At 47.0% G+C, this 12,162-nt stretch overlaps 1 protein-coding gene across 3 annotated transcripts in view; it reads left to right on the forward strand.

Moving 5' to 3' along the window:
* The window catches only part of EPB41 (erythrocyte membrane protein band 4.1), an 80,499-nt gene that overhangs the window by 7,076 nt on the left and 61,261 nt on the right, over positions 1-12,162 (forward strand). The window contains exon 1 of one of the 3 annotated variants that reach the window (XM_026863499.1): positions 1,529-1,724. The exons of 1 other annotated variant lie outside the window; for it this stretch is intronic. Coding sequence is in view for 1 of the 2 variants with exons in the window: in XM_026863489.1 (XP_026719290.1) it covers positions 3,416-3,498 (83 nt within the window). In the remaining variant the exon portion in view is untranslated. Of the gene's footprint in view, positions 1-1,528; positions 1,725-3,393; positions 3,499-12,162 lie in introns of those variants that run through there. One more of the 3 variants, XM_026863489.1, reaches the window with a different exon arrangement.

Genomic DNA, 12,162 nt, shown 5'->3' on the forward strand with positions numbered 1-12,162 from the left:
TGGTTTTGGGCAGGGGCCGGCAGGTCTCCCAGCTGTAGGTGCATAAATGTTTATTTAAGAATTGCATATCCACTTGTAAAGAGAAGATTTCTTAACAGGTTGTCCTAATTCTGGGGCAGGTGTTGTGCTGGAAGTTATAGTTCAGTTATAATTCAGTTCTCTGTGCTATCATTTAAGATACTGGTAGCGATACAGAGAAGCAAAGCAAAATGTTATTTCTGAGCAACAGCACCAAACCAAGTTTTGTCTTACGTTGCTGCTCTTATACTTAGGATGTTAAGGCTTTCTAAGCGCGCTAGGTTCTGTTTGCCGAAGTTAGGTAGGTCTGGAGGGATGGTCCTTCGAGCTAGTTGATTCTTACTTCACAATTGGGTCGCTGAATGTAAAAATAATCCCTGTAAGGTCTTGGGGGGGAGGAGAACAGGGCTGTGTATTGGCGGGAGATGCGGCTGCGGGCTCTGACCCGGCTGCTGTCGCTGTTCATCGCTGTGGGGATGCTGGGGGGTGCAGCTCTTTCCACAGCTGTCTGGCTTGTCACTGCCCCAGGAGCTGCTCCCTTTGCTTGAAAGGTTGTTTTGTGGAGGTGCAATAGTAGGGTTTGTTTGGTGGGTTTTTTTTTTTGGTAGTGGCTGGCACAACTGTATTTTTAATTCACTTAAGGTTTTCCCGCCGTGCGGTGGTTCTTTACGGGAGTGTCCTGCTTGCGGTGTGTGTTGGGTGTCAGTGTTGTTAATGTACTTGATGTTTATTTTTGTACCCCGTGGTGCCAACCTTTGGCATCTTCAGTTATGTTTCTGTGACGATTTTAAGCACTGAGCATGGTTTAGAAGACCGTGAGGTCATTTGCATATCTCTGCGGACATGGCCTTAATAAAGAAGGCAAGGATTTTCTAGGATTCCCATGGACAAACATAATCTGCTGCAGAAGCTAAATATCAGGATAAACATAGCGCTCCTTACCTTTAAAACTCAATTAGAGCCTTAAGAAACAGAGAGAATGATGATTTTTTTTTCCCTTACAGAAGTGCATTAATATTTCCTGTATCGGTTTAGATTAGGAGAACAGGAATTACCTGCGTTTTCATCTGGTCTAACAGTTGCAATTTAAACCAAACTCTTACCAGAAGCGAAGCGTTTGAGGTGGTAGGCAGCAGTCTCTCTCCTGGGTGAGGGCAGGAAGGGCTCTTCTCAGCCTGTTTCACACACCCTATGTTCCCAAAGCCCTAAAAATGCTTTAGACAATGATGCTCCAAATCCGGGGCTTCTGTCTCCGGTAAGGCGCTGCCAACTGCCCGTGTGCTCCGCATGAGTGGATGCGATATTTTCATTTGACAGCATTTGATTTTCGACAAGTGGTGAAACAGATCTATTCTGACGCCCCATTTACTGCTTGTTGAGCAGATATTTGAATTGATGGGAGATAGGCTGGTGGGTACCTGGCTTCTCTGGTAAGCAACCACATTTACAAATTCATTCATTAGTGATCAAAGTGTTGCTGTGCCAGGGTAGCTTGCAGGCTTCCAGCCACGGGATGCTGGGATGCTCCGTGTGCTTTGATATGTTGATGGATGGATGACGATGTTGGGAACGTGGCACGTAACGTGCTGGAATAAAATTGTCCGTACAGAGTACAGAAGTGTTGCTGATGGGAGGCAGTGGCTCTGTATTAGATTTTTACTGGGAGTTATTTAGCATATCGAAGGAGTCTTGGATTTTTGGTGTCAGTGAGTAAACTTCTGGTTCTTTATCCTTGGGAAAGTTTGCGGAGGTGTTGGGGTATGTGTCCGCAGCACTCGGCCAGGAGTTTCTCATCACACACCTTTCCTTATATTCTTTAATGAAGGGTGTTTGATGAGAGCCTCTTCATCAGGGGGGACCGTGACAGAAGCCGTTCTGCTGCACAGGGGGTTTTTCTTCAGCCTCTTACTGCCACATTGCATCTTTTTCATGGAAGAAGCCCCAGAAGTTGATGCTGTGCCTGTGGTGGGTGAGGAGAGCTCTGGGCTCTCTCCAGGTGTCTGGGCCAGGGGGTTGCGGGGAACAGAGAAACCCGAGGGTGCGGGATGCAGAGCGGGTGCTGCCCACCCCGCTGCGGGGGCAGGCGTGCGCGGCTCTGCGGCTGCGGAGCCCCGGCCGGGCTGTGTTTCTGTGCTGCACTGGGTTAGTGTCTGGACTTGCTCTGCTTGCTGAAGCTGCTTTTCCATTCACGGTAATGAGCTGTGATGAATCAGAGGTGTTGCTTTAATAAGGTAGTCTTTGAGAGGCCTGCAGCAGCCCTATGGCTGGAAATAATTTTCTGTTATAAACCTTATTTTATGCTTTTAATGCTGCAGATCTACTGGCTTCCTCCTAACTGCGGTTCACCCCCTTGCAACTTTTCTGGAGTGTTAAGAAATGGCAGATACTCAGATTATTGAGACTTGGAGCTGTGTTTTGTTGCTGTTGTGTATCTCTGGGGAAGCTTGATGTGAAGCTTTGCATCTCGGGTGGAAATTGCACTCTGGGCTTGGTGATCTTTTGCAATGATTGTTCTGCTTTCTTGGTGCTTGGCTTTTGCTGTAATCTTGTGTAGATTAAGCAGGCAGCTATACATAAAGATTTCACCTTATACTTCTCATCTGCTACGTTGTTTTGATCAGTACTATGGTTCCTTAAGTTGCAAAGAACTGTAGGATACGGCATAGCAGGGATTTATCTTTGTCCGTCAGATGGATTAGGTAGGAATGTTCATGGCTTGTACTTAATCCAGATTAATATTATTAGTTTCTTTAAGTTCAGTTGGTTGTTTACGCTTGTTTTCTGTTTATGTGAATTTTTGCTTGTGTAACACTGCTAACGTATTAAAAGCAAATACTTTTAATTCTCTGCGTAGATGGACTAAATCTCTTTTTTTTTTTTTTTTTTTTTTTAAATGAAGCAGTTCCACAGAGAGGAAAATTGTGTGGGTTTGGGGTGGGTCTTCCAACAATCATACTCTTCGGGGGCACATTCTTCCAGACCCCACTGCATTTCTGATATGGGCTTTTTAAACAAATTCCCATGCCAGTTTGCTTTAGTTGCTGCGCTTGGAGCAAACGTCTACAGCAGTGGTTTATAATTTATTAAATTGCAAAACACTTGAACTCTGATGCTTTTGGAGAGGACTGAGTATTTTGCATCTCCCTGATCTCGAGGCAGAGCCTGGAAGATGTAGGAAGAAGAGCAGCTCCGGGGAGTGTTTCTGCTTGCAGCGGGTGTCTGGTGGTGGGAGAGCGCCGTGGCTGGGTGGTCGCGTGGCCACGGCCATCGTGTTGTGAGCTCCCCTCCCATGTGTGTGTTTTTGGAGAGCAGTCCGTCCCTTCTCTTGGCCAGGGTGAGTGCCATGGGATATCGGATGGATTTTCCAGCAGGTTCACACCATGAAATAACGTCCTTGATGGCCACCCAAGGAAACCTGCAGCCTGGATTTAGGGAGGAACCTTCGCTCTGCCCGGACAGAGGTCCTTTTACAGTGATCAGGTCAGCCTGAGTTGTAAATGCAGCAGAATACACCGGGGATGGAGCCCTGTGGGTGGAAGCATGGTTTGGAAGCCTCAGGAGAAGATTTGGGCTAGTTAGCTGTTTCTATGAAAAACCCAATTCCTTTGAACCTGCAGGTCACCGGTTGTAGGCTGATTATTTCCCCCCCTTCCCCGCCCCACGTCATGCGTGTGTGTGAGAGAGATAATTAAAAGCTTTTAGTGAAATAAATAACTAAGCTGCTCACACGGCTTTATAGTAGAATTGCAGAGTCAAACGCTTGGAGGTAGAAGATGGCGTGTGCTGCTGCTGGTCCCGCAGCATCTCCTCTGCCTTTCTGTGCGAGCGCAGACCAGAGTGGTCTCAGTGCACACAGACATTCCCCCCCAGGGCTTGCCTATCACTAAATATAAGAGAAAGGCACCCGCTAAGCAGGGATGGTCCTGACCCATGGTATACGGGGCCCCAGGCTGTGTTTATGTCCAGCTATTCAAACTCTGCTCCGAAGACAGGATTAATAATTCCCTGCCCGGGTTCATCTAGGATGCCTGTGTGCGTCAAAAGCATGAGCTGGTGTTTGCAATTTGCTTGTGAGACAGGGCTGGATGCTTTGGGACGGGTAATGGTACAAACGTGGAAGGGCCGTTTGGTTTTATCCCTTGGATGCGGAGCACGGTTGAACATTTTATTTTCAAGCCCTGGTTTCTGCCTCTGTGAGCTGCCCGCAAGTGCCTCAAGCCAGGCACTCAGAAAATGAGAAACATGCAGCTGGTGACCATTCCTGGGGAGTTTTCTGAGTCGTTCATCATTGGACAGGGGCTGGTTCGTGAAAGGGTAGAAATCTTTCAGGTCCAGCTTCAGCTGCTGTAGCTAGGCAATGATTTTCCTCCTGCAGCCGTGACCTGCTTGGTGCCTTCTCATTCCTGAAACAAATGCCAAGAGGGCCCTACAGCCAGAGCTCCTTGATTTCACCTCTTGGGGGCTAGAGGAGAGCAGGATGCCCCGTGGCTTTACGGGGAGATGCAGATTTTAAGAGGCGCAGTGGCAGCTCAGGGTGGCATTTTGCGGTCTGACAAACCCATTTAAATCCCCAAACAAAACCAGCTAGTCTGCCTTTTTAATACTGGATTCTGTGTGCAGGTAGTTTTCTAGTCCTGCTTGCAAACCCACGTTGTAGCAACGTCACCGTAATGTGCACATCAGCCGTTAGAGACAGGAGCTGGTGGGACCCTACGGGGATGCAGCTCCTTGGGGGGTGGTGGGCTGTAATCCTCCCCGGGCAAGGGAGCCCTCCTGTTCTTCGTCTAAATGAAAACACAGCTGTTCGTTTTGTCTGAAAAGTCTTAAAATCCAGCATGAGGCCAAAGTTTTCTGTTTTAGGCTTGACAGGAATTGACGTGCAAGATGGCAATTGTGTGTTTAAAGTTGTGCGGGGGGTTGTTCTTTGTGCAAAGTCAAAAGAATTGCTGCCTGAGTGACACCTCTGTCCCTCCTGCGAGTGTGTAAGCGTACAGGGGAAGTTAAAAAGGCCATCTAGAACACAAATATGCTCTGACACCAGCAGAAGGCAGAGGACGTGTTCCTAGGCTTCTTGTAGGAGGTCGCCTCCCATGCAAGAAAACAACATTTTTAGGATCCTCAGTAGCAAGTTTTAAAATTTGACCAGTGAGAAACCAGGTGGGGTGAGTACCAGGCACTGCCCCCGCGTCCCTCCATCCCTCCCAGGGTCGGTGCCGATGCCGTTACTGCTGCTTTTTTATCTCCAGCTGCCAACTTGAAAGTTGAGTACGTGTGGTGAGAAGTGAGTGAAAGCCTTGGTGAATAAGCACATCAAATAGCAATACTATAAAATTGCAGCGTGGGCTGCCTGGTACAGCTGCTGGAATAACTTTCATCCAGGTACAAGTTGGAAGTGTTTGGGGCTTGGGGAGGAGTCCAGCTGCAGGGAAAACGACTGTTTTCAGCTGTTTGTTGTACATAGCTCTAGTCAAAAGGGTTTAAAGACCCCCACACTTTCTTGGAGGGGGGGGAACCACTGGAAAGAGAAACCGATTTGGGAGGGAAAAGCGCAGACTAAATATATGTTGCTTTTCTATCGATTTCCATGTGCAAGCTGGGCCCCCTGGGGTGTTTAAATGTGATGGAAAAGAGCTCCTGCAGACGCACGGGTTTGCTGAGTTAATTACACACATCAGCTGACTTAATTCTTCACGAGTTTCTGAAAAAATAATTTAATATTGCAGAAGACGGGGCCAACCTGGACCCCGGAGAAGGGTGTGTGTGTGTTTGCAGTGAAGGCAGGAGGAGCAGGGTGATTGCCTCGACATGGGAAGGGTGTGCTGCTGGTGGCACAGCGAAATGGCCACGTGCTGAATTCCTCTGACTTCAGCGGTGTCCGATGCTGTTTCCAGCTTGTTTCATTAGAGGAAATAGTTTCTTTAGATTTCTCCTTGAGTGTTGTGTTGTTTTTTTTTCTTGTTGTTGTTTTAACTGCTGCTTCTGTTATTTCCCTCCTGTCTACCTAGATGCTGTCTTCAAAAAACATTTCCTTTGTTTATGGGCGGCTTGTTTGCTCCCGCCTGTCTCTGCACTTCCCTTCCCTCCCCCAGGAAATGGTGGAAAAAAGCCAGAGCTTGCTGATGAGGTCACAGCAGCCGTCATGCCCGTCCCGGTGCAGGGATCGTGTCCCTGCTCCTCTTTGCAGTGTGGTTTGGGATGCTTTTCCCCCTTGTTAGAAATGGTGCTGAGAACGCGAGGGACTAGCAGTGCCTGAGCAGTGTTTGTCTCAAAGAATGACCCTTTCCCCCCTGCTTGCACACTGGAGCAAGTTTTGTTTTTGTTTTTTTTTTCTATTTTATTTCGCTTCTGAAGCGAGATGCTTTGAGTAGCTGGTCTCTCCCGGCTCCTCAGTTTTGGGGCACTGATGCAGAAAATATTCCTCTTCTTGGTTGCATTCAGGTACACTCGATCCCTACCTGCAAACATCCAGCAGACAGCATCTTGGATGCTGGTGGAGGAACCAGCAGCATGGCCAGTGTTACTGGCTTCCTATTTAGCAGCTGCTGCTCTTGGCTTATTTAAAAATGATGATTGACTCTCTTCATCTGACCTGATGATGACAAATTGTGATATTCCTTTTGTCAAGATGTAGTTTATTAAAAAAAGTGTTCCCACCGCATGATGAATAGAAAGAGAGAGCTTGGGGAAACTGAATATATTAGTGTTGTGTGCCTGCATGCCTCCAGAGGCAGGAAAGGGACGAGATAATGAACATGAGAGATGACTTCAGCAAAGCAAGGAGGCTTGCAATTACAGTGAAATTTGGTATTTCACTGCACTGCTTTTCTTGCAGCTTTATTTCTTTCTATAATTGAACTGGACTCTCCAGCATGAGTATCTCCTGATTATTACACTGGTGGAGCCGTTCAGGCTGGGTTTGATCCGTGCTAATCGCAGAGAAGGCAGGCGATGTGATAATGCAGACACAGCAGGCTTAAACTTTTTTCCCCTTTTTTGAGGTAGATGCACGACTGCATCTCTGCCAGTGATTAGATTCATGGCAAACAGAGGTGAAGCGGGTGACAGAGCTGGTGGAGGGAGACCTGCGAGCACCCTGTGCCTGGAGATCAATCACACACAAGTTCAGGAGGTTGTGAGGTTTGCACAGAGCTAATCGGTGGCTTGGTGAGGTGCAAGCCCGATTATGTGTGAGAGCTGTTTGCTGGGCTAATGCTGCTGGTGGAAGGGGTTGCACATTAACTATTTCTGATGATTTCTCATCGCAAACAGTTGTGAATCACTCACGTAGTAGGAACAGATGCAAACAGCCCTCAGCCCTGGCTTTGCAGCGCAGCATACCACCTCCTGCCTGGGTCTTTTAGATTGAAACCAGAATTGTAAGGAAACAAAAGAACTGTGCCCTTTTGATGCACTGACTATAAAATCAGCTGAAAAACAGTCATAGATTGTGCTTGTTTTGGAAACTTTCTGAAACTTCTGACTGGCACAAAAACACTTAGTGGTTAGTTATACTGAAACTAAAGTTTGATTAATTGTAACTTGTAGCGCTTCAGCCTTACCACTAGAAAAACATCTTAGGCTAGGTGAAGAACACTTGTTTTTTAACTGAAAACACCCGTTCTAATAAACTTTATCATAATCTAGATGAGGGTGGAGAGGACATAGACTGAAGTTGCAGCCGTGTTTCTCTGAAGCACGAGGTTTGTGGGTGAGTTGTTCCTCTGTACTTCAAGGCTCTGCTTATTTTTTCCCCCTGTGTTGAATATCCTGATCTACTTCAGCAGAAACGCTCCCTGAGAAAATATTTTGAGACGTTTCTTTAAAACAAAAAAGCAATGGTGAAAAGCACAAGCCTCTCTGTATCCGTTCAGTTGGAAAACAGCATCAGAGCTTTTCTAATGGAGCCTTTGGGATTTATGAAAACGGTGCAGAAATGCAGCCAACTGCACCCTGCGAAGTCGAGCGTGGTCTCAACATCCCTACGTAAGCCAAACCCGGCAGTCCCTTGGTTCCTGCTCTCCTGAGGAAACAGCAACTGTTTTCATTTGCTTTTCTGAGTTAATCTCCTTGCATTGCTTTCCCACCCATTTGCTGTGGTTTTGCCTAGTCACAAGGTGTTTCGTGGGTGCAGCCAGTTCAGATGCTGCGAGTCAGACGTTTGGGAATGAATCACTAGAGCTCAGGATGGGGCAAGTTTCTTGACAACCTGAAAGATTCCCCAGGCTTTGAACAAGCTTAAAATTAAGGGTTGACAAGACACAAAAAGATCCATACCTCTTGGTATTGGCAGCTATGAGCTCTTTTAATGGTGCTTTGGGAAATAACGCTTGAAATATGTTGCCCTCTTAAAGAAAAATCTGTCTTTGCTGCTCCAAGCAGTGAATTATAATTTTTTTAAGATGCAAATTGGAACAAATTCAGCTTGGAGCAGTGCAGATACTTGATTTTTAAGTTGATAGTTTGTCGCACAAGTAAGGAGCCAGTGTGGTACCTGGTACAGCCCCTTATGGCTCTGTGGGATTGCAGCGTTCATGGATGTGATCTGCATTTACTGCAAGGAAAAATGAACGTGGCACTTGCATTTTAGTAGGCAGACTGTCTTTTTGCTTGAATCGCTGTAAAGGGAGATGTATGTGTTTCATTCGAAGTCTGAGATCCACCCATCTCTTTTTTTAAACAGGCGTGTTTGGTATATGCCACCTGCAGTAAAAGCCGACGCAGCCATTGTCTAATTCCTAATGGCACGGGCATGGTGATGTTTTTGTAGTATCTTCCTATTTGGAACTGTGCTGGAAGTTGGTTTTCCTGCTTAAAGTAAACTTTTGTAAACTAGCAGCTCACTGGGTGACCACTAATTGATTTAATTGCCATACATTAGATTGTATTAAATATATTGTGGATTAGAAAGGCACTTTCTGTTGCCCCAAAGTACTCGACCGAAGCAGTCCCAGGTGTGTGTGAGTTGTCCACGTCCCCCATGTCCCATGCAGGCACATCCCTGGTGTGAGCAGTTCGTGCCACCGCCACGTTTCCTGCTTGTGGCCCAGTGGGATCTCCCAGCCCTGCTGCTGAGCAAACCTGTGATGAGATGGGTTTCGCTCCAAAAGCTTGTGTTTGGCAAGGGCTGGGAGCAGAAAGGAAGCAGAAGGAAGTGCTATTTACCCGTTTATTTTTCCTCTTGTATATAGAAGTCTAGCACTAACCTTCCCTGCTGTCGTCAAGTGTGAGTTTTGCTGTGCTGTTCGTGAAACACTTTGAAAATGCACTTCACCGTGCAAAGAGAAACAGACGTTTTGAAAAAAAATCTAATGCTCAATTAAAAAATTAGGAGATAATTGTGGTAAAGGAGTATTTCCTCCTAGCGTGTAGCTGTTTCACACAAGTGGCACTGCATCAGTCCTTTGTGCAATAGAAATCTATTTGTAGAAAGGGAAAACAGAGACCAAAGTTTATGAATCTGTCTCAAAATCCAACAGAAGAATGTCTTGCACTGGGGGGGTCGTTATTAAATCTGAGCAATGCGAGTTGCAAAATAACTTCTTGCCAGATGTTGTCTGCAAGATGCCAGTGTGCTCGTGAAGGCTTTGCAAGCTGCAAAGGGCCATTCTGTGCCATTTCCGAAGGCTCACACTGTTCTCCCCTGTCCCTGTGCTCTGCGACAGGGAGTTGGTTTGGGTCTTATCTCCCAGGTCTGGTGTTAATGCCTGACCAGACGCAGTTTGTGGTTTAAAGTGACTCGTGCTTGGTGGGAGATGGTTTTCAGGCATTTCTCCCATAGTCTGGGCAGTGTGGGGTCTCCATCTTCCTTTTCTTGAATGGTTTGTCAAAGGCAACTTCACTGTGTTCAGCAGCAGCCAGCGCCATGTAGGGATGTATGTCCCACATCCCAGAGATTTCCAGCTTAACCTCCCCAACCTTGAATGGTGCTGTGTTTTGTTGAATCCCAAAGAAGAAAACAGACATTTAGTGCTGTGGATGCACTGGGGGTGTGAGGGGCTGGCAGCGGTGCTGAGATCTGGGTGTTGAGACTACGGTGACCTTCCGCTCATCTGCTGTTTCACCAGACCAGCTCTTCCTGCTTAGGGCTGTTACTCAGCCATCAAGACCAGGAATCTCTGTTTTTTCTTCCAGCAGAGAGGCAGATTTGAAGCAGTGCCTCCAACACCATGCAGTGCAGCTGGCAACAACCTTGTGTGCAGGGAACTCTGTAATTAATGCCGACTCTTGAGCGCTGAGTAATTGGGAGCAGTAATTGGATGGTAGCTTAAGAGTAGGAGCATGGTTAAATAAAACAAACGGGCTTGCAGTCGTAATGTCAGCAGGTAAAATGCCTGGGAAATGGCAAATCCACATGGCCGTGAAGTGTGCTGTGAGCAGGGTGCGTGCTGAACGCGGGCGTGCCTCAAGGCAAACCCAGCGAAACCGAAACGGGCAGGGCCAGGCTCCTCTCCTTCCCCCTGTGCTGAAGAGGGGACACCACCCGGTAAGACAGATGTTTTTTAACCGTCTCCCTCACTTAGGAATGAGCTTATGAAATGTTCTTGATGTGGAGTTGTAATCCGCTTCGAATGAGTTCTTGCTACTTGTTTAGTTGGGGAGCTGGAAGGAGCTCGGGCTGCTGTGTGCGTGCACCAACGTCCTCAGTGGGAAACCATCTGGCTTTGCTTTCCTTTTTACTCTGCAGCCACTCTTCTCGCCATGGTAAAAGCTGCAGAACCCAACCTGCGCTCTCGAGCTGGTGTGGCTTTTCTCTACTCTCATTTTCTGTGCTGCTCTGCTAACAGCTTACACCAACAAGGAGGTGTCTTGGAGCGAGCTGGACCTAGGTCAGACCTCGTCTGCATGTTCATTATCTCCGTCTTACGGAGGAACAAGCAGCCATTTACCTTCAGCTTGTGTCGATGTAAAGAGAACCTGAAGGAAGTACAGAGGGGGTGGTTTAAGAAGGTATTTATTGGAGGAGTAAAGAGCCGGTTTGTCATGAGCTGCCTGGCCGGGGAGCCTGGGTGAGCTCACCGAAGCTTTTTGCTCTCTCCACTCTTTCGCCCTCGCCTCATTTGAAGGGTCTTCTCATGGCAGTTTTAGCCCGAACAATGATATCAACAGAGCTTGCAGAAAAGAGGATTTGGGTGGCATTTTATTCCCTTGTGCTGCATGAATGTGGGTTTCAGCAATATTGTTGTGTGGCTTCTGCTGTCAGCAGCACAGTGAAAAGAGTAGCTCACTTGTCTGGTATTGCGACTGTGGCACTCGCAGCCCTTTTGCAGCATAATTTTAGCTGGGGCTCTCCATTCAGTCTTCAGTACTGGGTGCTGGACAAGACCAGTAGATTTTGAGTCCAAAATACTGAGGATAAAAAGGTTTATTTTTAATTTTCTGGTGGTTTCGGTACTTGATAAATACCCGAGCTGCCCTGAGTCCCCATGAGTCTGCAGAGCTTTCAGCTGGATGAAGCAGCACTGGGCTCAATGAGGCTTCAGCTGTGCATGAGGCAATTGCACAACCGGGATTTAAATATAAAAAAGGGAAAAATAAGCAAAGCTTCTCCGAAAAAACATGCAGTTATTCACACCGCCTTTGTATTGTTGTGTGTGTGTGCGTGCACACACATGCTGATACTTTGAATAGAGTAAGGATTATTCTAAGACCTAACTTGTAAAATAAGTATCAATGGGATGCTAAATTGTGTACACAAGACCAGTAGCTCATCCATAAAGCAGCGCTAGCCTCAGCTATGATTTACTTTTAACCGGAAGATATTTAAACTAGCACCAGCTGCTTTCTCTTTTTTGCATACTCTTTATTCCTACCAAAGGAAATACTCTGTCTTACAGGGGTCGTCTTTTTTTTAAAAAAAATTGTTACCATGTTGAATAAGTTGTGAGCTGTTGTCTTCTCAGCTGGATGGTGGCTGTGCCACAGTGATGTGTATCGGCACCGGTGGGAGCAGAGAAAGCTGGTTTACAACTTCAAAGCGATGCCCTCGTTTCCCCAGCACGCACGCCTGCAGTCTGCCCGCCTGTCTTTACGCCCAGGCTCTCTTTAATGCCTTTGGGGAGGTTAAGCTCCTCCTGGTGCAACGTTTAATGCAGAATGAAAGGGAGAAGGTTGAAAGGGCTGTGTGTGGGGCGGAAGGTGTGAGCA

Source organism: Athene cunicularia, assembly GCF_003259725.1.
Source record: "Athene cunicularia isolate RWA chromosome 23 unlocalized genomic scaffold, athCun1 chr23_part2, whole genome shotgun sequence".
Classification (NCBI taxonomy): domain Eukaryota; kingdom Metazoa; phylum Chordata; class Aves; order Strigiformes; family Strigidae; genus Athene; species Athene cunicularia.